Genomic DNA, 24,321 nt, shown 5'->3' with positions numbered 1-24,321 from the left:
GCGTTACTCCCTTAAAAAGTAACTAATTGAGTTACTTAGTTACTTTTTAAGAAAAGTAACGCGTTACCTAACTTTTGCGTTACTTTTTCTCACCCAAAAACACTTGTTTTTGTTTTGTTGTTGTTTTATAACAAAAAAGTAAAATTTTTGAGCAAATGTAAAGACTTCTTCATACCAAAATTGAAATAATAAGCCTCAGGCTGAGGTTAAAATAAAAATTCACGCATGAACAGGAGAATTTGCAGCTCTGCTGTGCTGCCATTCTGGATAATGGAAGAAGAGGACGCAGGAGAAAAAAGTTTTATCAATAAAAACAAAAAATCTAGTAATTTTTGCTCATGGTTTAACTGAATCATCAAAGGTCAGCAGCAAGACATTGGTCAATAAACGTAGATTAAATGCATACAAATATTAGTTTTATTTAACAATTATTGGAGGTTTGCATAGTACTCTGATTTTGCATTTGACTGATTTTATTCATTTTGAGGAGTACTAAATCTTTATTGTGCAAGTGAGATGAATATATGCTCATATTTAGTCTAGAACTACAATAACCATCATGTTTACACACAGCACATCTGCACTTACTCACAATTTTTCTCAACATGGGGACAGGAGAGCTGTCAGTCAAATAAATGTGAAAAAGTAACTCAGATATTTTGTTGTAAATTTGAAAAGTAATACATTACTAGTTACTTGAAAAAGTAATCTGATTACATAACTCAAGTTACTTGTAATGCGTTACCCGCAACACTGTATACTACAATAAACACTTTAAATAAATAACGGCAATCATATTATTGATGCTACTATCTATAAAAAATCCCAATGGGAAAATACATTACTGCAATTCCACTGTGGGACAGCGTTGCCAAATGGAATCATTGATATTTTCTCAATTTACAGTAAAACTATGTAAGACAAAGCTATACTTTCCAAAGTTGCTGTCAAAAATCCGCCTTGAGTAGATGTTTAGAAATGAGGTTATTGGAGCAATTTCTGGAGCACTTCAAGGTGTCTTACATGTGAGGGTGACCGTGAGAAAGACAGTTTTGGATGGACATTCAAATGTCATTTGGCTTAAAAACAGCACATCATTGGCTACCTTACAGGGATAGTTCACCCAAAAATGTGAATTATCCCATGATTTACTCACCCTCAAGTCATCCTTGGTGTTTATGACTTTCTTCTTTCAGACGGATACAATCGGAGTTATATAAAAAAAATGTACTGGCTCTTCCAAGCTTTATAATGAAAGTGAATGGCTGATTTGTCCATAAAAGTGCATCTATCCATCATAAAACTCTTTCGCCGTAAATCGACGCATACGGCCTTCTGTCGGAAGCCAGTTATTTTAGTTAATAAAGTTTTAAATATGGATATTTTTCTCACACAAACGCATCGTATCGCTTCAGAAGGCCATTGTTTAATATAACTCCGATTGTGTTCGTCTGAAAGAAGAATGTCATATACACCTAGGATGACTTGAGGGTGAGTAAATCATGGGCTAATTTTCATTTTTAGGTGAACTATCCCTTTTAAGGCCTATATTGTATATTTGCCTGAACAACAAGGAAATGAGTAGAAATTAAATCTTGCCATATGACAACTCTGTACCATAAAGGGCTAACTAAGTGCAAGCAGATGCAAGGGCATTCTGTGTGATTGCAGACATCATCCCATGTCTGTATGATGTTCTGCTGCTGAGATTTGGCTTACTCGTGTTGTTACTCGTACTCGTTTGCTAGTGTGCTCTAAATAGTTGGTATGGCACCGAGATATGATCTCGCAAATGGCATGCCAATCTTAACTCTTTTTCGCCCAGAATAACTATGAGAGTCAACTATGAGAAGCAACACTTATAAAAAGGGAAACATGTAAGACCTCAGCGAGCGTCCTGAAACGTTGGTCTGACTGCATACACTTCAGCACGATCTTCACTGCATTCTCATAGTTGTCAATGAAGCCCCGATACACTCCTAACTGGTTGACCTGCAAATTACAGCACAATAAAGAAATGAAGAAGAAAATAAAGAATTACCCAACTTATTTTGAAACGCAGAAGTAAGCTGTTTACTGCGAATGAGTGAGACTTCCGATGAGTTGCTAAGAATAACAAAGCGCAGTGAACAGTAAAACCATTTGCACTACAAACGAGTGTGTTTATAATTATGACAATACCCGATTTTTCAAATCTTGTTTTTATGCCCTAAGAGCAATTAAAACACAAAGGGGGAAAAAAAAGACTGAGGTTATCATAATTCATGAATGAAAGGGTTAATAAAATCACCGAATCGTTCACAGCTGCTTCGGAATACTAAACAACAATCCCATGAAATTGATTTATGATTAATATGACCAAAAACAAAAGTTAAAAGTCTGGTAGGTCTTGAGACAAACCCCCGATTTCACAGACAAGGCTTAAACTTGTCCCAGACTAAAATGCATGTTTGAGCTGTTTTAACTAGTGCTGGGCAAATTAATGCGTTAACGCAGGCGATTAATTTTTTCAGTTTAACGCATTAAAAATATTTAACGCCATTAACGCAGCATTCGTTTTTATATCCATTTTTGCCCAGCGTTACATTATATGATCACGCTCTAATTCATATAAATGCTTTTAAACCATTTAAGCGCGACAAGACACAAGAGAACGCGCTTTGTCGAGTATTAGGAGTCTCATAGTCTCATAATAGGAGTCTTAAAGGTGCACTATGTAACTTTTCTATCCACTAGAAGTCGCCTGTTCAAAACAAAGGTGTAGTTTGATGACGCCAAGTTTGAGCGAAGAATCATGTGAATCAGAATCAGGGACATGTGGTCTTCACCTCACAGCCGATGGAAAAGAATCGGGATAGGACTCGGGCAGAAATCGTGTTCACGGATGTGATTATTAGCGTTACTGTAGTATGAAGCAGAGCAGGACCAAGTGTTGTGGAGATGAGCAAGGCCGCTGGAGCGATTGTTAATAAGATGAACGCAACACACGCCTCGCGAGCAGCAGGACTTTTATTATGCCACAGTCGCCGGCGCCTCTTTCGCTTTTCCGGTCATGAGTATGAGGTAACGCAGCTCTGTTTATCATATTAGACACATCTGAGTGTGTTGAAAATTATGTTGTGACGTTACTCTGTGTGTTCGTTCGGCGGCTGCTATGATACTTGTTCACACTGCAGTGAGAGTAAAGCGATTCAACAAAATAAAACTGGAAACTGAGGGCAATGCAGATATGATGCAATCGACAGGCGACTCCCTCACATGTCCCAGTTCCATTTACAAATAGTTGGAAACATTTGGGATATTGTAAGTACTCAACTGAACAAAATATATGACACTGGCCTAGTGGTTTTTGGATATTTTACTGAAAAAATGCAACGTAGTGCACCTTTAAATGAGTTAAATAACGTCTTAAATGAACTTGAGACATGAACGTGAGAAAATTAGATGCGCGTGTCAGATCCGCGTCATGTTTGGCAGCGGCGGATCTTAAAGTCACAGCAGTCAATAATGATGTCTGGCATTAATGTTCATCACAGAACAAAGGGAACTGAGAAAAGTGTAGCTTTAATGATGATTAATCTATATTTCATTTATTATTTATGCAGTAAAGAAAGGTGTTGATAACTATACATTTCTGCATTTGTCTAACAGGGAAGGCCATGGGTAAATATAACATTTATTATAATGGGTTTATGTCAAAAAAATGTAAGTTTAATTAAATTAAAAGTTTTTTTTTTTTTTTTAGCCTATTAAATGTTGAAATTGGCAGCTTTCAGTTATACTGTAATGTAACGTCATTAATGTTTCATAGAGACAGTATCAGTGATACTGGCCTTCATTCAGAAAAAGATGCCATTACAACACATATTTAAAATATGCTGCCTTTAAATTGTTGCTACATTAATTTGGAGAGTAACTGAAATTATTACAATATCAAAATATTAAAAACTCCAAAAATATTAAAAACTTACAGAATTTTTTTTATTAATTAGTTTTTAAAAAAAATCGATTCCCAGCACTAGTTTTAACTTAAAGAAACTTGCACTGATATATCTTAAAATGTGTCAGTGACATTGTACATTGCACACCAGTAATGTTTTTTTTTTCAAGGGCACGTTTATACTTAAATGTCCTAGTTGAACTAAGAACTAACCCTGGCTTAATCTTAGCCCTGTCTGTGAAACCGGGCCTAAATCTTTTTAGGTGGGAAATGATACAACCAAATGGGTCAATAGAGTCAAATCTTTCATGTCACGCCAAAATTTAGGCCAAGATAGAATATAGCATCTTCAATTATCATTACTGCTGATGTCAACTGTGAACTGCGAATGGTTGTAAAATATGATCTGTTTAATAATATGATCGACCTAAACACATGTTTGCAAAAAAATTATAATAATAGCAACAACAACAACTCACAAACTTAAGAAACAGGTCTCCCACAGATAAAGAATGCTCCTCTTGGTAAAGTTGCATATCTGGGCCCTCCTCCCTTCCCAGGTCTTGTTGTGACATCCCTTTATCCGGCTGCAGTCTAGTCCGAAGGCTTGTGTAGAAGTCCTTGTGCAGATCTCTGAGCTCGGGGATTTGATAAAACACAGTCTGAACCTGCTCAGTGGACAACACTGGTTGAGAGGTACCTGCTGTTGCCCTCAAAGCTTTCATGGGCTGGAGAAATTATAGAGAGAAAATGGACAAACGTCAAAGAACGAAAGAAAGATTGGAAACTGAAATTTGCTTATGCTGAAAATAACTGATCTAGCTTGCTGAACTATTACACACACGTATATAACTTCATTATAGTATTGACGATGTAAACCAAGGCAGTAACCACGTCTTGAACATTGTGGGGGTTTTCTTCTTTTCTTTTTTTGGAAGGCGGTGTTTTTTTGTTTTTTTTTAAAAACTACATTAAAGGATTGGGGGAGTTTATATTTAAAGAAATTACATATTCGAAGGATTAAAGTGGATTCAAGGGAATACAGAAGAAATAAGAACAGTAAAATAAGATTCTAGATCTAATTATAGTTGTGAAGTAATCCATTTAAATGCAAATAATATTTTATTTAAAAATAAGCACACATTCACTCTTGTTAGTATGTCTAATATGTCAAAAATGAGAAGAAGAAAAAAAAATTCTTGTCTCATCACATTCAGTTATGAATTACATCAGTTAAATGATTCAAAAAATTACAAAATTGCAAAATTACATAAGTTGAGTAGAGTAGATTGTGGGAAAACACCCCCTTATGGTAAAACACCCCCCCCCCCCCCCCCCCCCCCAACGTTGTTCCCAAAATAACCACTAGATAAAACCAAGATAAGTTTTTGTTGTTGCTATGGACTACTTTGACCATACTGATGTAAAAGTTTTCACCGCGAAGCTCACACTGGTGACGTACCTGAGAGAAAACGGATTTCACGTTAAGTGATACAATTTTTAACATTAAGAAAAAAAAGCATTTTAAAGTGTTTCCTTAAATTGGGCCGTTTGACTCTTGGCTTTTTATACGAGTTTGTGGTTTTCGTTACAGTGTTAACAAAACACATAATCTGTTCAAATCAAAAGAAGCCATAAACAAAAATTATCATGAAGAAAATTTTGTTTGACTAAACTCATCACTGACTAAAAATATTAACAAATAATATTCACCAACAATACTTTCTTGCCACAGATCAGACATTCTGAATTTGGGGGGGGGGGGGGGGGTAAAGATAAAGATAAAGAATGATTCTTTATCACACAGATAAAGAATCAGCATATGCATCTCAAAAATGGTGACATACTTAATGCTGCAATGCATGCTGGGAGCCATGAGTTTTATACTGTGGTGACTTAGTAGGGTTGGAGCTGAGCTCTGCAGGACATCCGCTCTCTAGGACCGAACTTGCCTACCCCTGACTTAGAGGTACAAAAATGTACCACAAAAAACTTTTCCCCCACTCTACCCTAATTTGCATCACTGTATGTTACTGTGGGTCGTTAAACATATCCATCATAAAACATTTTTTGTGTTTTTATGTAAAATGTTTAGCCACTTATATCTTATCATGCACTTTCAATGTAAAAACAAAGCGTCTGGTTGGAATTCACACTCATCTTCAGTGAACATTAAGCCCAGCCTTCTTTGATCTGATTGGCCATCATTTTGACATTGATGAGCACTATTAGACCGCTGAGGCAGATCAGCCTAAAAATTGACATTTTTTAACTCTCTGCCATCTTAACAACAAACAGAGTGGTGCGCAATGGAGAGAGCAGCATTAAGAAATATCAAATATTGGGGGGGGGGGGGGGGGGGGGGGGCAATTTGTCCATTTACAATTATTGGGGGGACTCAATGCCTATAGGGTGGTTACGGCCCTGATGAAAACAACAAAAGCAAACTAGTAGAATAAAACATTTAAGTATACAACATTTAAAATAGCCCTACTCTATATGTGAATTCCTGCCACCATTCCTGTGAGGAAGTGGTTGAAAACATGACACTTTTCATACATTCTGTACTTCAACATTATGTTGCTTGTCATCCTGGGCTTTTTGGAAACTCTCTAGTTTAATGATAACCACTAATGGTTTGACTAGAAAGGGAAGCAATACTTCACTAAGAGAAACAGAAGTTGACCTACAGGAAATGACAGAAGGTTCGGTTTAAATAACGTGCATCTGAAACTGGCAGAAAATCGTAAAAAAAAAAAAGTGCCGAAGTGCGTCTTGAGCATGAGAACAAACACTAACTGGATATAGACCGGAAAACTATGAATAATTTTGAGGTGCTTAAAGACAAAGCAAGAAATTGTGAGCAAGGCAGCCAACGGCATTTCAGTCGAGCTTTTTTTTTATAAGGGAAGTAGTTGATATGCAGGCTTGGTAATATATGCTAGTAATAACATATTTTTCTTTCTCATATCTCTGATGCTCGACCACAGTGGTTTTGTCACAACTCACAATCTGCACAGCCTGGAAAGTAAGAGTCTTTGACACTGTGCTGAGGAAGTGATTAGGCCAGGAAATGTGAACATTTCTATACTAATATATGATTTTTATCTATGTAAAAATGTCCACTGCTTTTTATCCAGACGCATATTACCGTGAGCAGCGTCTCGAGCTCTTTCAGGTAGATCTCCTCGCTGATTAGAAGCCTTTTCAGGACCACCATTCTCTTCTGAAGCAGGTCATCTGGGCTATCGGCCGACTGGAAAACATCACAACATTGTCCTCGCATCACTCAAATAATTCAGCTCTAAATCAGCTAAGGTAGCATATAAATCATGCATTTGAATTGTTTAGTGAAAGATAAGTCTTGTTATTCTGATATAGACCTGCAACAATAACATACGACAACATATAGGCTAAGCAAGAACTCACTGACTGATTCATTTTTGTTAGTTCATATACAGTATTAGTGTGGATGTATAACTGCACACTTACTGGAGTGGATGGCAAACATGGTTCAGTTTGCAGAGGGCTGTGAGAAACCCACTCTGTCTCCTCAGGGAACACATCCTGCAGTAAATCAGGGTCCACCATCTCATCCTCTTCAGTCACTGTTAGAAAAACACAACTTGATATATAATACATAGCAGGCCTACGCTATAGGCTATGCTTCAAGGCTGAAGTAAATAAACTAGACGAATATTTTAAGGTGAATGCGAATTTGGCTTGAACGGTCTTACCAGGCGAGATGCCATAGGCATTCAGATAGTCCATTGCCTCCGTGTATATCTCCATCAGCGGCAGAGAGCCGTCCAGAGTCACGACACACGCCGCTATAGTTTTGTCTATGGTGTGTGAATCTCGCTTTCACTCACTGACAGTCGTTTGTGGTTAACAAGCTCACGTTCTTCCTGCTTCTCAGAAAGTGCAATAAGAAATAGGCGGGGGACGCCTCATTCTCATTCAAATAGAAAACAAGTCACATTTTCAATGGCAGTTAGGACAGGAAGAAGCAGTGTTTGCTCACTTGCTTCGGGAAAAAAAAGGGAAAAGGGTCCTTTAAGATCGAATTTGCACATTGGGCAAATAATTAAACTGTTGCATATAGATTTCACAACAACAACAACAATATATAGCCTACGGTAATGTACAACAACAATATTATAGTCTATATATTCGTAATATATGTTAAAAAAATGTATTCCTGTGAATGATCAAAGCTGTATTTTCAGCATCATTACTCATGTCTTCAGTGTCACATGATCCTTCAGAAATCTTTCTGATATGATGATTTGCTCAATAAAGGTTTATTATTAGGCTATTATCAAAGTTGAAAACAGTTGTACTACTTAAAATGTTTCTGGAAACTGGTAAAAATGTTTCAGGATTATTTGATGAATAGAAAGTTCAACAGCATTTATTTGAGATAGAAATCTTTTGAAAATATTAAAAATGTCTTTACTGTCACTTTTGATCTTTTCAATGTGTCCTTGCTGAAGAAAAGCAGTCATTATTAGTAAAAAAACAAAACAAAAAAAACATCGAACTGATTCCAAACTTTTACAAAATAGCCTTAATAAAATAGGCTATATATAGATGTGTAGATTGCATTCCGTTTATAACAAAAGCAATGGCAGCAGCAACAACACTATTTAAATCCATTAATTACAATACAAATGGGAAAAGTAGCAGTACACATCCATAACTCTTGTTGCCATAACTTAAATGTAGTGAGGCGTTCACTCACTGTCTAACACTGCCACCTACTGATAGAGCACTGAAACAAACACAATCTACATATACTGCCCTACATCCAAAATGCCCGTTTGTTTGAACCCTCTTTAGAAATCAGCACATCCGAGACCAGAATACAGACAGTATATTTAAAGACTCACGAATATGTAAGATTTTGAAAACAATGTTTACTAAAAGCAGATCGTTTGGTCCTACAGCATTCTGCAGAATCTGCACACAACAAACTTTCTGTGCTCAGTTGTAACAAGAAAATCCTTGTTTTATAACTATGGGGGTTTGTTGTAGGGATGGACGCTTTCGAAACCTTTGAGAATCATTTCTGTCGAATTCGGAGACCGCGTGTTAAACGGCCAAAGTCACGTGCTTTCAATAAACGAGCGTTCGTTACGTCATAAGCGTTCCGAACGTTTCGAAACTCCAATGGTTCTTAAAGGTCCCATGGCATGAAATTTTCATTTTATGAGGTTTTTATGAGTTCCCCTAGCCTGAATATTGTCCCCAAGTGGATAGAAATGTTGATCGGTGTAAACCCGAGTTCTGCTGTCTTTCTCTGCCTTTGAGAAAATGACAGGCCAGACGAGCCAATCCTGAAGTCTCCTGGTTTGACGTCCAAGCAGGAACGGTTACCTCCCTTTCCTCCACCCAGAGAATCTGGCACGCCCATGCAAACGCTATATTATTGTCCTTGGCTTGTGAACGCTGGCAGTTTCTCAGTGTTTGGATGTACAAATGAAAACAGAAGTCTTTTTTCAGTTCCTTCTGATCTGTGATCAGTGATTTCTTATGTGTAGCTAATTATTTATTATTCGTGCACACGCTGCGGCTCTTGTGAGTCAGTGTTTTTGTACGTCTTCGTAGTGTCTGTTCAACAATGTGCATACAGTCGTTTCTGCTCAACATCGGCAGAGTAACATCTTTAGAGATAAACCTTACACACGCCGAGGCTCGGGCTGCACTGACCAGTCGGCCTCCAACACCCCCGACCCCCAGTACTGCATCTGGCCCACAGCGGAGGCACCAAACGCGGCGTGAGATTAAGCAGAAGGGGGGTAAGCGTGAGGGTATTTGGAAACGACTCGCATCATGTGCTAATATTTAGATTGACACCAGATGTCTTAGAGAAATTGTTTTAATGATTATTGTATAACACTTAGAACTAAAGATGTAACTTAAAATTGCTCACATAATTGTCTGTTGAATAAATTTTGTGATGCCTTTTAGTTTCAGTCAGTCTTACTGTTTTTATTTATTTTTTATTTAGTTACTGATGTGTTTAAAATTGTAATTGCAAAATGTGAAAAGTCTCGAGAAGTTGCTGAATTTTGTAATTTTGGTTCAATCTCTGTAAATCCATGAACAAGTGTCTAGTTTTCTACATTTTTTTTTTAAGTTTGATAAATTTGTAAACATTTTAATGATACAGTTGTATAATAAAAATTAAGAGTTTTAATTAATAGTCTCTTATCGGCTTGCTTAACCATGCTCTCCATAAAACAAGCCACACCACTTTTTTGAACACCTTTATTAAAAAAAATAGCAATTAATTTGTCAAAGGTGTTTTTATATGCAAGTTTTCTTTGCATTTGCACCGTTCTGACAAGCAGGAGTCACCAGCGGATGCTGTTTCAAGAGCTTCAAAACAGTCCCTGCATCCCAATGTGCATACTGTTCACCCTATCCGCCCTAAATAGTACTGAATATGACTAATGTCACATACTATTTAGGATTTAGGTTGGATAGTATGCACATTGAGATCCAGGCAGTGAATCTTTTTGTGAAGCTAAAGAGAAACGCAGATGTGTCATGTTTTCTTTATTCTCTCTGGTGTTATTCTTAAAGGGATAGTTCACCCAAAAAGGAAAATTAGCCCATGATTTACTCACCCTCAAGCCATAGGTGTAAAGGACTTTCTTCTTTCAGACGAAAACAATCTGAGATATTTTAAAAAGATGTCCTGGCTCTTCCAAGCTTTAAAATGGGAGTGAATGGAGGATATTTTGAAGCCCAAAAAAGTGCATCCATCCATCATAAAAGATTTAATAAAGGCCCTCTGAAGCGAAGCGATGGGTTTGTGTGAAAAAAATGTTATAAACTAAAATAACTGTCTTCCGACAGACGACCGTACGCATCGATTTACGGCAAAAGAGTAACCCTTGACCTGACACATGACGTATTGATGAACGCGAAAGTGCAGAGGATAGAGCAAAACAAAACACCCGTCATGAATTAAAAGTCTAAAATGAGATTTTTTAAGATAAATGTCGGAGGATTTCGATATAAGTGGAGCTTGAGTTTGTTGCCCAGCTCTACTTGTCTGAACCGCGAGAGGCGTCAAAGCTATACATTGCATCAGGAGTTACTCTTTTGACGTAGGTCGACTTGCATAGGCCGTCTGCCGGAAGCTTGTTATTTTAGTTTATAAAGTGTTAAATATGGATATTTTTCAAACACAAACGCATCACTTCGCTTCAGAAGGCCTTTATTAACCCCCCAGAGCCATATGGATTACTTTTATGATGGATGGATGCACTTTTTTGGGCTTCAAAATCCTCTATTGGAAGAGCCAGGACATTTTTTATAAGTCCGATTGTATTTGTCTGAAAGAAGAAAGTCATTTACACCTATGGCTTGAAGGTGAGTAAATCCTGGGGTACTTTTCATTTTTGGGTGAACTATCCCTTAAAGAATAACACCAATAGAGAGAATAAAGAAAACATGACACATCTGCGTTTCTCTGGACAATCCTGAAGGGGGCGCTGACGTCCCACTCACGTCTGCAACTCCCATCAATCTTCCTCAATCTAGAAACATGATTGCCAAAGCTTCTCTTTTCTCATTTTTTGGCTTGTCACACATGGATATTAAAAAAATGAAACAAACACAAATATTAAGAAAGCACTAATACACTTCAATGATTATTTTTTAAATAATAAGTGAAGATCTTAGATGTTGTCACATGACTTCAGATGATCTCATCCAGCTGCATTTAATCCAGAAAGTGTCCAGTTTAAAGGGATAGTTCACCCAAAAAGTAAAATGCTGTCATCATTTACTATCATTTCTTACTAGTGCCTAATCTTAATTGTTCTGTTAAGAAATGTTTACGTTTTTATTGACTAGTTTTTATGTGGTAATGTAAAAAGTAATAAGTGTTCCGAATGTACATGGTCTATCCTATATTAGCATAGTTTGTTAGGTTTTGGAAAAAGATTAACCTGTTTGAACATGGAAACGGTTCGACTGTGTGTGAATCTGAAACTGAAAGGCAGATGGATGAAGTCCAATATCTTAAAGTGGAAGTTAACACAAAAATTTGTGTTTTTCATTGTTGGCAGTTTTGTTGTTCCAAACCTGTGTGACTTTCCTTTTTTTCCTGTGGAACATAAAAGAAAATATTCTGAAAAATGTTGGTTAGCAAACAGGGCTGCATTTTCCAAGAGCATTGTGAAAAGTTGATCGTGGAGTCCATTGCCTCAAGTAATCTCTATGATCAACTGAGCACACAATGCTTTTGGGAAACACAGCCCAGTTTTGTTTCTGTTCACTTCCATTTTATGGACAAAAAAAAAAAACACTTCTCGCAGCAATATTGAGAATAGAAAAGTACAGTAGATGCCATTTTAGTCAAGGTAGGATTTTTTTTTTTTTGGAGAGAACATGAACATCGAAAATCACATTAATAAAAGTATTATAGTAAACAATGAATCCGACTTGTGACCTATCAAATACAGGTTTCCAGCTCCAAACCTCTACTCCATTTCAATTTAGAATACTATCACAGCCGTTTTTAGCACTATATATTTATACCACATATAAAATGTCTGTCTCCGTGCTTACGATGTCCCCACTCACCAATATTTGAATCATGTGTTTTGTGTGTTTTCATGACAATTAATTTTTCACGTACAGGCTACACTATTGTCAAACCGATCCCCCGTTCAACTATAGACTGTAAAAAAATATTGACGTAGTCTTGAAGCGTAAAGTAGGGTCGAGCTGGTCGTTGCCATCTTGGCAGCGCCTCACTCCCGGATAACTGAAAACGGGCAAAGAGGCGGGACGTGGGTGGAGCTGAGGTGACGCGATGACAAAAGGCCGGTTCACACCGGGGCGATTTTCACGTGCGTTTATCGCCGACGTTTAACGCCTCATGACTAAACAAAGGGCGCCAATGTGAGTGTGCACACCGGCGTGCAAAACGCCAGGCATAAAAGCGTAATAAAAAAAAAACGCCTCGGGTTCGTTTTTATATTTTGACGAGGCGCGTTAAAAACTGGCCGACCAATGAGATCGGCGCTTTTGTTCACGTGCCTGGAGCTGCTGAAGTGACAGTAAAACACGACTTGGTGGCGCTCAAGCACAAAACGGTCTTGCCGAGCACACATTGATACGATGAAGAGGAAGTAAGTAGACAAAGAAGAAGATGAGCTGCCAATGCTGCTTGCCAGTTAGCAAAAATTGTGTGAATGGTTTTGGCCATAGACATAATATGTCTTATGGGTTTTGGCAAGCACGTAAATACTGTCTCTCTTCTTCTTCTGTGTGACAAGCGAGTGTCAGAGGCTTAAAGTGCTGCAGCACCACCTTGTTTACCGGGAGCGCTATCTACTGAATTTGCATGTTCACTCGGCACACCAGTGAAAATCGCTTGGGTATGAACACTCTATCTGTAAAATTCTGTTTATAGTAATAGCCATCTGTATATTATATTCATAGTACATATTCACCTGTAAATTCTGTTTATAGTAATAGCCATCTGTATATTTATTCACTGTACATATTCACCTGTAAATTCAGTTCTGTTTATAGTAATAACGTCTCTCTATTTATACATATTTATACATATTCAGTACATATCCATGTCCTGCACTTACGCATCCATTGTATATCCTGCACTTGCTGCTATTGCACTTCTGGTTAGACCTAAACTGCATTTCGTTGCCTTGTACTTGTACTTGTGTAATGACAATAAAGTTGAATCTAATCTAATCTAATCAAGATAAGAGTATCTGTGTTCGTGCAGATCACTCGCCTTACATCAGGTACCACAGAGTCCGCCAGAAAGCTTGCCTGTGACAAGATGGCTGCCGGTGATGACGTTAGAGACTCTAGACTCAAGACATCTAGCCTTTATATACATATCTTTGTTCAGGATCACTGTAAAATCACAGGAAGGTGTGTTTGATCTGGGTTGGAGCTTAACTCTGCAGGACAGTGGCCCTCCAGGACCGAGTTTGAGGAACCCTGGGCTAGACTGAAAACATAATACGTGAACGGTTTTTTGAAACCAGTTTTTTTCAGAAGTTTGCGAAATGCCGCTGTTGTGTAAGTGAACAGCCATAACTGCAAGGCCGATTGAGGAAGTCCTAAAAAAGTTATAAAAAGTGAAGCAAAAACAATCTAAAAGAGGATCTTCTTTAACTGAAGTGTTAAAGTGAAGCCATAAATGATAGTCCTTTCACAGTTTACTCACTCTCACTCTATTCATAACATCAAGGAAGATATTTTGAAGAATGTTGGTTTCCAAACACTTTTGGCTTCCATTGTATGGACTTACAAAACATATCTTAAAATATATACTTTTATGTTTCACAGATGAAAGAAAGTCATACAGGTTTGGAACGACACGAGGATGAGAAAATGATGACATAATTTCCATTTTTGCATGATTATGATTGTGCCACTGTTATAACACGGAAACGTGATGCAGTGTCTCCTCTAAATTTATTTGCAATTCAAAGTGGTTACTTCATAGGCCTATGACACTCCATGCTCATCTGATTTCAACTGTGGTTTGTTGTTTGAATTTAAAAGTTATTGAATGCATTTGTGTATCCAGCATTTATTTGATTTTCAGACTCTAATGCATGATCTCGGTTAGGATCAAGACAGTGTTTGCCACACCCTAACCGCTGTGACTAGCTGGTTTCAAATGGAGGTAGCTCATTTCCTTTCTAATGGTGAAACAGCTTCCTAAGTACCTTCGAAACCACTAAATCCAATTATATTCTAATACATCTGTAAGGCACATCTCATCTGGGAATAAGGGAGGGGGGAGGGATTGTGAGGGAAGCAGAATGACTTGGACAAATCAAAAAATGAATTCTGTGTACATTTAGTTTGACCAAAAATGAAGAGGGAGAGCCAAATTAAAAATAGACCTGGGGAGAAATAGGATAGCAGGAAAATATGGGGATTTGAATAATCATAATCAGAATCAGAAAGAGCTTTATTGCCAAGTGTGCTTGAAGCTTCCAGTGCACATATACAAAACAAACACAACAAGAGCATAGTAATACAAATTCTAAGAATAAAAATATGAAAAATAGTATAAAAAATATAAGGTCACAGCTATGTTTAGTCAGACTAAACATTTACAGATTATGAACATATTTACAGTATTTGAGTAGTATGAATATATAAATATAAATAATCTCCTGAGTTTCGAAGATTGCACTAAACAGTCAGAGTATTGCACTTTAGGGAAGGGGGTGTATTTAACTGTTCAAGAGGGAAATGCCCTGTGGGAAGAAACTGTTCCTGTGCCTAGATGTTCTGGTGGCCAGTGATCCTGATGGTAACAGTTCAAACAGGCGGTGTCCAGGGTGAGCGGAGTCTGTGATGATTTTCCCTGCTCTCTTCCTCACTCTGGAAGAGTACAGGTCCTGGAGGGTTGGCAGGGGGGCACCAATAATCCTCTCCGCAGTCCGGATTGTGCGTTGTAGTCTCTTGATGTCAGATTTGGTAGCTGAACCAAACCAGACAGTGATGGAAGTGCATAACACAGACTCAATGACAGCCGAGTAGAACTGAATCAGCAGCTCCTGTGGGAGGTTGAGCTTCCTCAGCTGACGAAGGAAGTACAGTCTCTGCTGGGCCTTTTTCACAATGGAGTCAATGTGATTGTCCCACTTCAGGTCCTGAGAGATGGTAGTGCCCAGGAACCTGAATGACTCCACTGCTTCCACAGTGCTGTTCATGATGGTGAGTGGGGGGAGAGCTGGGCTGTTCCTCCTGAAGTCCACTATCATCTCCACCGTTTTGAGCGTGTTGAGCTCAAGGTTGTTATAACTGCACCAGACAACCAGCTGTTCAACCTCCAGTCTGTAAGCAGACTCGTCCCCGTTTTGGATGAGGCTGATGATAGTGGTGTCGTCTGCAAGTTTCAGGAGCTTCACAGAGGGGTCTTTAGAAGTGCAGTCATTGGTGTACAGGGAGAAGAGCTGTGGGGAGAGAACACACCCCTGGGGGGCGCCAGTGCTGGTAGTGAGAGTCCTGGATGTGAGTTTCCCCAGTCTCACTCGCTGTTGTCGGTCTGTCAGGAAGCTGGAGATCCACTGACAGATTGAGGGTGGCATGGAGAGCTGGGTCAGTTTAGCTGAGAGAAGATCAGGCATGATGGGATTGAAGACCGAACTGAAGTCCACAAATAAGATCCTTGCATAAGTCCCAGGTCTGTCGAGAGATGTTGCTGGATATAATGCAGTCCCATGTTGACTTCATCATCCACAGACCTGTTTGCTCTGTAGGCAAATTGAAGAGGATCCAGCAAGGGTCCAGTGATATCCTTCAGGTGGGCCAGAACCAGTCTTTCAAACGACTTCATGACCACAGACGTGAGAGCAACAGGTCTGTAGTCATTAAGTCCAGTGATTTTTGGGTTTTTTGTGGGACGGGAATGATAGTGGAGCGTTTGAAGCAGCAGGGAACTTCACATTGCTCCAATGATCTGTTGAAGATCTGCGTGAAGACTGGGGCCAGTTGGTCAGCGCAGGCTTTCAAACAGGCAGATGAGATGCCGTCTGGGCCTGAAGCTTTCCTAGTCTTCTGTTTTTTGAAGACTCGGCTCACATCCTCCACACAGACCTGAAGCTCGGGTTGGATGGCAGGAGGGGGAGGAGAGGGGGTGCAGGAGGTGATGGGGGACGTGTGAATTGCAGATCGGAGCGGGTGTGTGGTGTGAGACTGGGCTTTTCAAATCTGCAGTAAAAAGCATTCAGCTCATCGGCCAGTTGTTGATTCTCAGCAGATCGGGGGGATGGTGACTTGTAATTGGTGATATTCTTCAAGCCTGTCCAGACTGAGGCAGGGTCGTTGGAAGAAAACTGGTTTCTCAGCTTTTCAGAGTAGCTTCTTTTAGCAACTCTGATCTCCTTTGTCAGTCTGTTTCTGGCCTGGTTATACAGTACTTTATCCCCACTTCTGTAAGCATCCTCTTTGGCATGACAACGCTGTTTGAGTTTCCCAGTTAACATTGGTTTATCATTAGTGAATGATAAGAATGTCCTGGTAGGAATGCATGTATCCTCACAGAAATTGATGTATGATGTAACGGACTCTGTGAGCTCGTCCAGATCGGTGGTAGCAGCTTCAAAAACAGTCCAATCAGACTGAATAATGAGATAATAATGACAACGATAGACAAATAAATGTTGAGAGTTGGAAAAATAAAGTTATAAAGGAAGCATATAGCATTTATTTATTTGTTTGTTTGTTTGTTTGTTTGGGCTGTATGTAGAATTCCAAAACCCTTTTCCATAGGAACACCGGTGGCCATTAAGTGAACTGCAGCCAGAAATGTATTGCTCCTGCGTATTGCTCCTGCAGTATGGCAAGCCATTTTAACATTTAATCCTTAAAACACTATTATCTATTTTCATGCTACAAGTATTTATTTTTTTAAATAACATCTATTCCATTAAATACGTGTACTTATTCATTTGCTATAGTGCTTATTATTTAGGTACTACTACCTTTTAAAAGATACAAGTACTTATTTATTAGATATAGTATTTATTTATTCAATGCTTGTACTTATTCATTATTGTGCGCTCTGGCTGCCCTGCCAGCAACGCTGTAGAAAGATTTGCGGACTCTGACGTAGATTGAATGCTTGGTCTTTTTTTAAACTTTATTTAAAGTTTTATGCAAAGCAAACAAGCATGTTGAACGGCATTTGTGCAGACTGACCACAAGTAGGGTATAAGTGAACCTCATGAAATCTTTTAAATGTTAAAGTAAAAAAAATGCTCGATGGCAGTTTATAGGAGACGTTTGCTAGCCTTGGTCTTAAATTAACATTAACATTAATTTGTAGGGATGCACCGATACCACTTTTTTTCAGACCAAGTACAAGTACTTATATTTGGGTACTTGCCGATACCGAGTAATGATACGAGTACTTAATAATACCATTACAGTTCTTCTAACAATGTTTTATTTTCATCAGATGTTTTTCACTTTCTGACTGTAACAAAGTAAATACACAAATTGATGCTGTTGCTGACATCTTAACATTCAACTTGGTGTTTTCCTAAACAAACATGGCACTGCTGCCCATTTCACATAAATGTAACCTGTAACACATTCAGTGGACTCCAGTACCACACAACATAGTAGCAGAACCACTGAATTAAATTAGTATATGTTACCATAGCCATACAGCCCTTTTTTGGAGATGAAAATAAGCTTCTCTGCATTATCAGCTATGAGCCTGTTTCCGTTTTCATCTAAAATGTGTGACACTGAGCTAGGGATGTGCGAGACTAGTCGATTAAACGTTAGTGCTGCTGCAAGACGACTTGGAAAATACTAGTCATTTACATTTTTTTGTATTTAAGGTTTTGCTTTAAATATATATTTTTTACAAAGGCTATGTTTAAATTAGTTTCGTGTTAATGTTATATCTTGAAATTAATATATTATTTTGAAAAGTGTATATCTGCAGCAAAACAAAATCATTTTACCTCAGGTTTTGCATACGTTTGTCAGGGTTTCTGAAACTGAGGACCCAGATGCAGATTGAACAATGCAGACTTTACTAATAAGACTCTAGACAGGGCACAACAAGGAAGTGGTAAGGTGTGAATTCAAACAGCAGGGCAGGGGACAGACACCACGATGACAGGCAGGGAGGACGACCATTGAGACCAGTCCAGGGAGACCATGAACTTGAGGATGCTTGGAAGGCAACACCAGGCAGATGGTGGGAAAACCCAGGCTGGAACACCAGGAAACTGAAACTTGATGTCCTCTCCCAGAATCAGCTCCAGTCTTGATTGTCAGGGATAAGGAGACAGTGGCCAAGGGAGACTCAGGACACAGGGCAGGAACCAACACAAGACACACGACAACAAGAGAGAAAATAAAAACTAAGAATAGGGAAAATGCAACTAAGTAACAAATCTAAAAAGAAAACAAGAGAAATATAATTCAAAAAATAAACTATAACAAACAAGAGGAACTAAATAAATACTAGAAATAAAAGACTGGAACAAAAATAAAACAAAATTGCCAACTTGCAGGAAACTAGAAAGAGAAAAATAAGACCACTAAAATAGAGAGAAACAAAATCAAAGCTAGAGAAAACCAAAAAATAAGGCTAGGGAAAATAAGGCTAGGGAAAATAAGGCTAGGGAAAATAAGGCTAAGAACAATAACTAGGCAAGAGCAACAGCTATCACAAGGACAAGATAAGCCAGACAACGAATGCAAACAAACGCAACAAACCAGCAAGGACATGAGGGAAAGTAGCACAATATAAAGGGACCAGAGCACATGAGGATCAGGTGAGCACAATTAGTGAAATGAGGACTAGACAAGGGGGCGTGGTAAAGGGAAACAAGGAGGCAGGACAAGAGGAACACACAAACAAAGACACAGCCATGAGCTCAAGCACAAGACAAACAAAGAAACACTAAACAAGGACAAAACAGACAAGACTGTCAGGGCAGGATCCTGACAGCGTTGGTTTTCTCTGGCGCTTGCGGAGGCTTCAGATAAATCTCCACTCTGGTGAAGGAGGATTTTGAAAGCTTACACAAAACTTTTCAATTTTCTTCCATGTCATGTCAAACTAGTAACGTTATAACAATTAAGCTTGCTGAGGCTTGTTATACTACCGTGGTTAGGCAAGTCATTGCGCACATCCCAACTAAACTTCACTTTCGGCAGTCACTAACGAGAGGTATCTGCCTCACGAGCGGTTAAGCTTGGTTTATACTCGCCGCGGCCGCACTAGCGCTCGAGTGCGCGCAGAAAAAATTGCGCCATGGCTGTTGTGCGCTTTGAGAGCGCGAGATCCCTTTGCACTTAGCGCCGCGGTGTGCGGGTGTGCACGCCGAATTATGTAACTTTCCGCTCGGCTCCGCATCCGAAGATGCGTTGCTATAAAGTGGTATCGGGTGCGGTTGTATCGGGGTAGTTTTATGAGTACGAGTACGAGTACTTGACAACAGTATCGGACCGAGACCAGAGTACTGGTATCGGTATATCCCTATTAATTTGTGTGCAACCACATTACAATAACTGTCCTGGTTGAAGTGTAGAGTAATGAAATTGGTCAAATCGGTGTTGTTTTGAGCAAATTAATTGCATTCCCTCTGAAAAACAAGCTTTCTAGCGTGAAAATGTTGCCTTTAAATAGTTTTGTGCGCCTTCTTATCAAACCCGCCACAGCAATGATCAACCTCTCCATTTTGCTTGGGAACTAATGTGGTCAGAACTAGGGCTGTAGCGATACACTAATCTCACGATACGATACTCGATATTAAGCTCACGATACGATATATATCACGGTATTCAGCCAACGATACGATTCGATACGATTCGATACACTTACATCATTTTCTGAAAGATTTAAAGGGGACAGAGTGAATTTGGTGACATCTGGTGAGTGTTTCATTTACTTGGATTGAATTAACTGAACTGAAAACTAAAATCATCAATTACACAATATATGTCTCTGACGGGACAGAGAGTCTACAGCTTGCAAATGCTGGACAAAATGAATCAAAGATGTGTTGAGAAAATGAGTTCCATTTATTGAAACAGTGCAAACTGTAGCTTACAAGCCTTTGAAAAGTAAATAAAGTGCAGTATTGCAATTAACAATGGAGTTTTAAAAATTGCAGCAAGTGGCCTGTTCTGAACAGTTTCTTTGACAGCTTTTTTAGCTTGACAAAGACATTTGGTAGTATTTCCAGAGTATTTCACGTTTGTGTCACACAGCTTGCAAACCAACCGCGATGCTTTGTCTAAGTCAAGGGTCTCCAACCTTTTTTCATTTGAGAGCTACTTTTTAAAAAAGAAAGTCAAAGAGAGCTACTCATGTTATATAATACTTAAAACTCTTAAATAATGCATCATAATTCTCATATTAACAACTATCCAAACTGTTTTACAACTGAAAGAGTATAGTAGTAGTTCCAGTAGTCGGTACAATACCACTATTTTTTTCTTACATAAATGTTTTATTATATATGATGATAATCATAAGTAAATAATACATAAACATGTAAAGGCTGTATGCTGTTTAAAAGTAAACATTGTTTATGCCTATAAATGAAAGATCAAGTGAAAAATAAGCAACCATTAATAATTATATAATTAGTATTATTTATTTCATAATTATTATTATTAGTAGAGACGTATTATTATTACAGAGACGTAGCTAAATTTACTGTAGGCTACAATCTGTAGTCAATCTCTTCACGTTAAACCGAACTTTTATTTTGACGGGTTGCCGTGATTACCAGTGTCTGTGTTCATGATGATATGACAGTGGGTGCGCGTCTCATTCTCATTCAGCTCCATAGTTCAGTCAGGGCTCAGCCCATTGACTTGTGTCCTGATCAGTGCCCTGACTACTGAACCAGGAGCAGAATGAGACGCAGCCAGTTTTCTCAAATGAAACGGTAAATTCTCATGAAGTGACGGTTTATGCCTTCATGTCGGCAGAGACTACAAGAGCGAGTGCGCGCGTGGCGCTCGTCATCCACACAGACGCAGAACATGCAGGAGTAATATTTAAATAGTATTTTGCAGTTTATTATTTACAGACACTAGTATATATTCGGCTTCAGTCTGGAGCCCTGCGCTTAAATTAACACGGAAGCGACTGAACGCAGCTGCCATGGTGAGCTATTTTTAGAACAGACCCGCGGGCGACTCATGTTGTTGACCCCTGAGTCTAAGTCGTCGCTTTCCTTCTTCTTTTTAAACCCAAAGTGCTCCCACACATCTGCTTTTAAGCATGAAGGCGCTGGATTTATATTCGCTGCCATTTTCTTGAATCTCCTCGCTCTGACTCCGTGAAGAGGTAGACGTCGGCGTCTGTGTAAAGTTAGTAGTACGGGTAACTTGCTCTACAGTGGTACTAGCGGCTGGCTGACCAAATCGCTCTTCCTGCAACGCAAATGGGGTAAACACGGGGATTTGAATGGGACTTATGTATCGATACTCGTGGCTTAAAAATCGATACTTTCTTGGGAGAAAAAATATCGATTTATTTTGCAGAATCGATAAAATTGCCCAGCCCTAAAGTTTACAGCACTGTTTTCTCTGGAATCCACTCAAGCGGAGGACTTGTACATACAGATTGGTTGCCGCTGAACCGCGTCATAGCTCATTACCATAAAGTTGACCTGATTTCAACACTCCTCAATGCCCAAATCTCCCAAGACACGCCACTCCACTGCTTACCAGAGCTCGCCGCTGGCTCACACTGAAAATGAATGACTTAAGCCCCGTTCACACCGCCAGCGATGATGTCGCTGCATGTCGCCAGCGCCAGAGATTCATGTCGCTAGTGGGCGTTCCCACTACGGGTTGCCTATAAACGTCATTAGCAGATCACCCTCGTCCTTCCATGCATAATTTTCTTTTTAAATGTGTCTCTGTATGTACACAGAGACATATAGTAAAGAACAGGGAAATTGCTAACAGCTAAAATCTACTTCTCTTCCATCTTGACACGACACCGCAGTAGCAGTACAGCAGACGGATCACGTGCACTCCACTGACTTCACTCCTATAGGTTGTCGCTCGCGAAAATCGCTTCTCATTTGCATAAAGTTGAAATTTCTGAACTTTTGTCGCTTGTCTCGTGTCGCTTGACACGCCCACATTCTGTCGCCAACGGTCACTGTCGCTCATGTCGCCGGAAGTCGCCAGCGCTCTATTGAAATGAATGGGATCGTGTCGCTTTTTGTTACTAGTAACAATTACAAAAGATAATAGTGTATAATAAATAAGTACTAGTATTACATAAATCTTGCATCTTTTAAATAGGTACTAGTATCTAATTCAAAATAAAACTATTCGATAAATAAGTACTAGTATCTAGATGTATGTCTGAAGCCTAAAATAAATGTTGAAACCACTGAATAGTTGTGATATGAAACGGGATGAGCGTGTCTGTTTCTGGCTCAGCGCCAGCCAAAGCGCAAAAACACATTTGAATTTAGCAGGTAGGGATGAAACGGTATGGAAATTTAACATCACGATTATAGTGACCCAAATTATCACGGTTATCAATATTATCACGGTTTTGTTCAAGTTTTATTTTTGAAAATCAACAAACAAACTAAAGCAGCTCTATGCACTTTTTTAAGCAAGACTCTGTGGGATTTCCTTCCTTATAATGGCCGTCGTCAATAGCAACGCATAAATAATAATAATTTCTCGTAAATATAATCTCTAATATTATCTCTGTAAATATATTCTCAAGCAATATTCTCATCAGTGTTCAGCAATGATGCATTTAAATCTAGCATGTTTTGTGTAAGAGCCCAAACAGTATCCTAGAGAAATAATGCATATCCATATTTCCATATGATTTGACAGTTTATTTTATTAAATATCAAAATGTGTGCATCATGCCTGACACCTAGATGATCACTTTACAGTCAGTTTTATGACTGTCATTCTCTTCAAATGCTATTGAAGTTTCAAACGTGTATAACGTTGCCAATGTTGTGTGTAACTTTAGAGACGGTCCCTAAATTCACCGACTTTATGCCAGTCATATCAGATGCGCTGTAGTTCTGCTGGGTTTGTTTGAAACTATTTTCGCTGCTGAAATAGAACAAAAACAGTCCAGCACTGTATGATGAGTGAATCTCTTGCGTACATCACACACACATCTCTGCTTTTAGTGTAGATTTCAGCGTGTGAGCGGCGCGCGCTCTGAACAAAATTCCGGATAATCTGAACGCCTCTGATTATGAGACATTGCATTCATAAACTCGATATAAACACGTGTGAGTGATTATAATGCGCAACGCGATTATAACAGATGGCTTTTGAGAAGACTATAATAAATTCAACCGCCAGAGTGGTGGTGTGCAGCCGAAATAACGTTACACCCGCAAATGGCGGTTGTTAATGTCAAGCCCTGATTATTATCCCTTGAATGTCACCCTAGTCTTGACTGAACTTGTTCGTTCGCTTCACGTTATAATTTGCCAGACGTAGTTTTGGTATTCAGGTCAAAGTCCACTTGCATTGCGTTGGTAGTTTTGAAGTGTTTCCTCTATTACAGCGACTTTCTTCTGGCATGTTCTGCAGACAGGGTGACCATCTTCGATTAAGTTTCCCTCAGGACTTTTGTAAAAGCCAAAATATGACAACGCCTCAGATTTGGTCCTTTTAGAAATCTGAAAAATCTCCCGGCGCTGTCACTGCCTTCTGCCATTTCTTCTCATTCAGAAAACAGCGGTGACTGACGCTGACTGGACAAGATTTACCGCGAGTTTTCACAATCGTGATAATCACACGCGGTTTTAATGATAATTAAATTTTATACAATATTTTCTAACCGTCACTAAATTTTATTGTGGTTTATCGTG

General features: G+C 38.9%; 1 protein-coding gene across 1 annotated transcript in view; it reads right to left on the bottom strand.

Moving 5' to 3' along the window:
- LOC307121471 (active breakpoint cluster region-related protein) overlaps positions 1–9,697 on the bottom strand; it is a 30,527-nt gene extending 20,830 nt beyond the window's left edge. The window contains exons 1-5 of the mRNA XM_079809073.1: positions 7,678–9,697; positions 7,433–7,548; positions 7,092–7,196; positions 4,420–4,668; positions 1,885–1,992 (exon numbers count right to left, since the gene is read on the bottom strand). Of these exons, the coding sequence (XP_079665199.1) occupies positions 1,885–1,992; positions 4,420–4,668; positions 7,092–7,196; positions 7,433–7,548; positions 7,678–7,732 (633 nt within the window). The 5' untranslated portion in view covers positions 7,733–9,697. The remainder of the gene's footprint in view (positions 1–1,884; positions 1,993–4,419; positions 4,669–7,091; positions 7,197–7,432; positions 7,549–7,677) is intronic.
- Between the last annotated feature and the right edge of the window lie 14,624 nt (positions 9,698–24,321).

Source organism: Gobio gobio, assembly GCF_949357685.1.
Source record: "Gobio gobio genome assembly, chromosome: 2".
NCBI classification, from domain to species: domain Eukaryota; kingdom Metazoa; phylum Chordata; class Actinopteri; order Cypriniformes; family Gobionidae; genus Gobio; species Gobio gobio.
The sequence above is the reverse complement of the archived record's forward strand: the minus strand, read 5'-3'. Positions and strand labels throughout refer to the sequence as shown.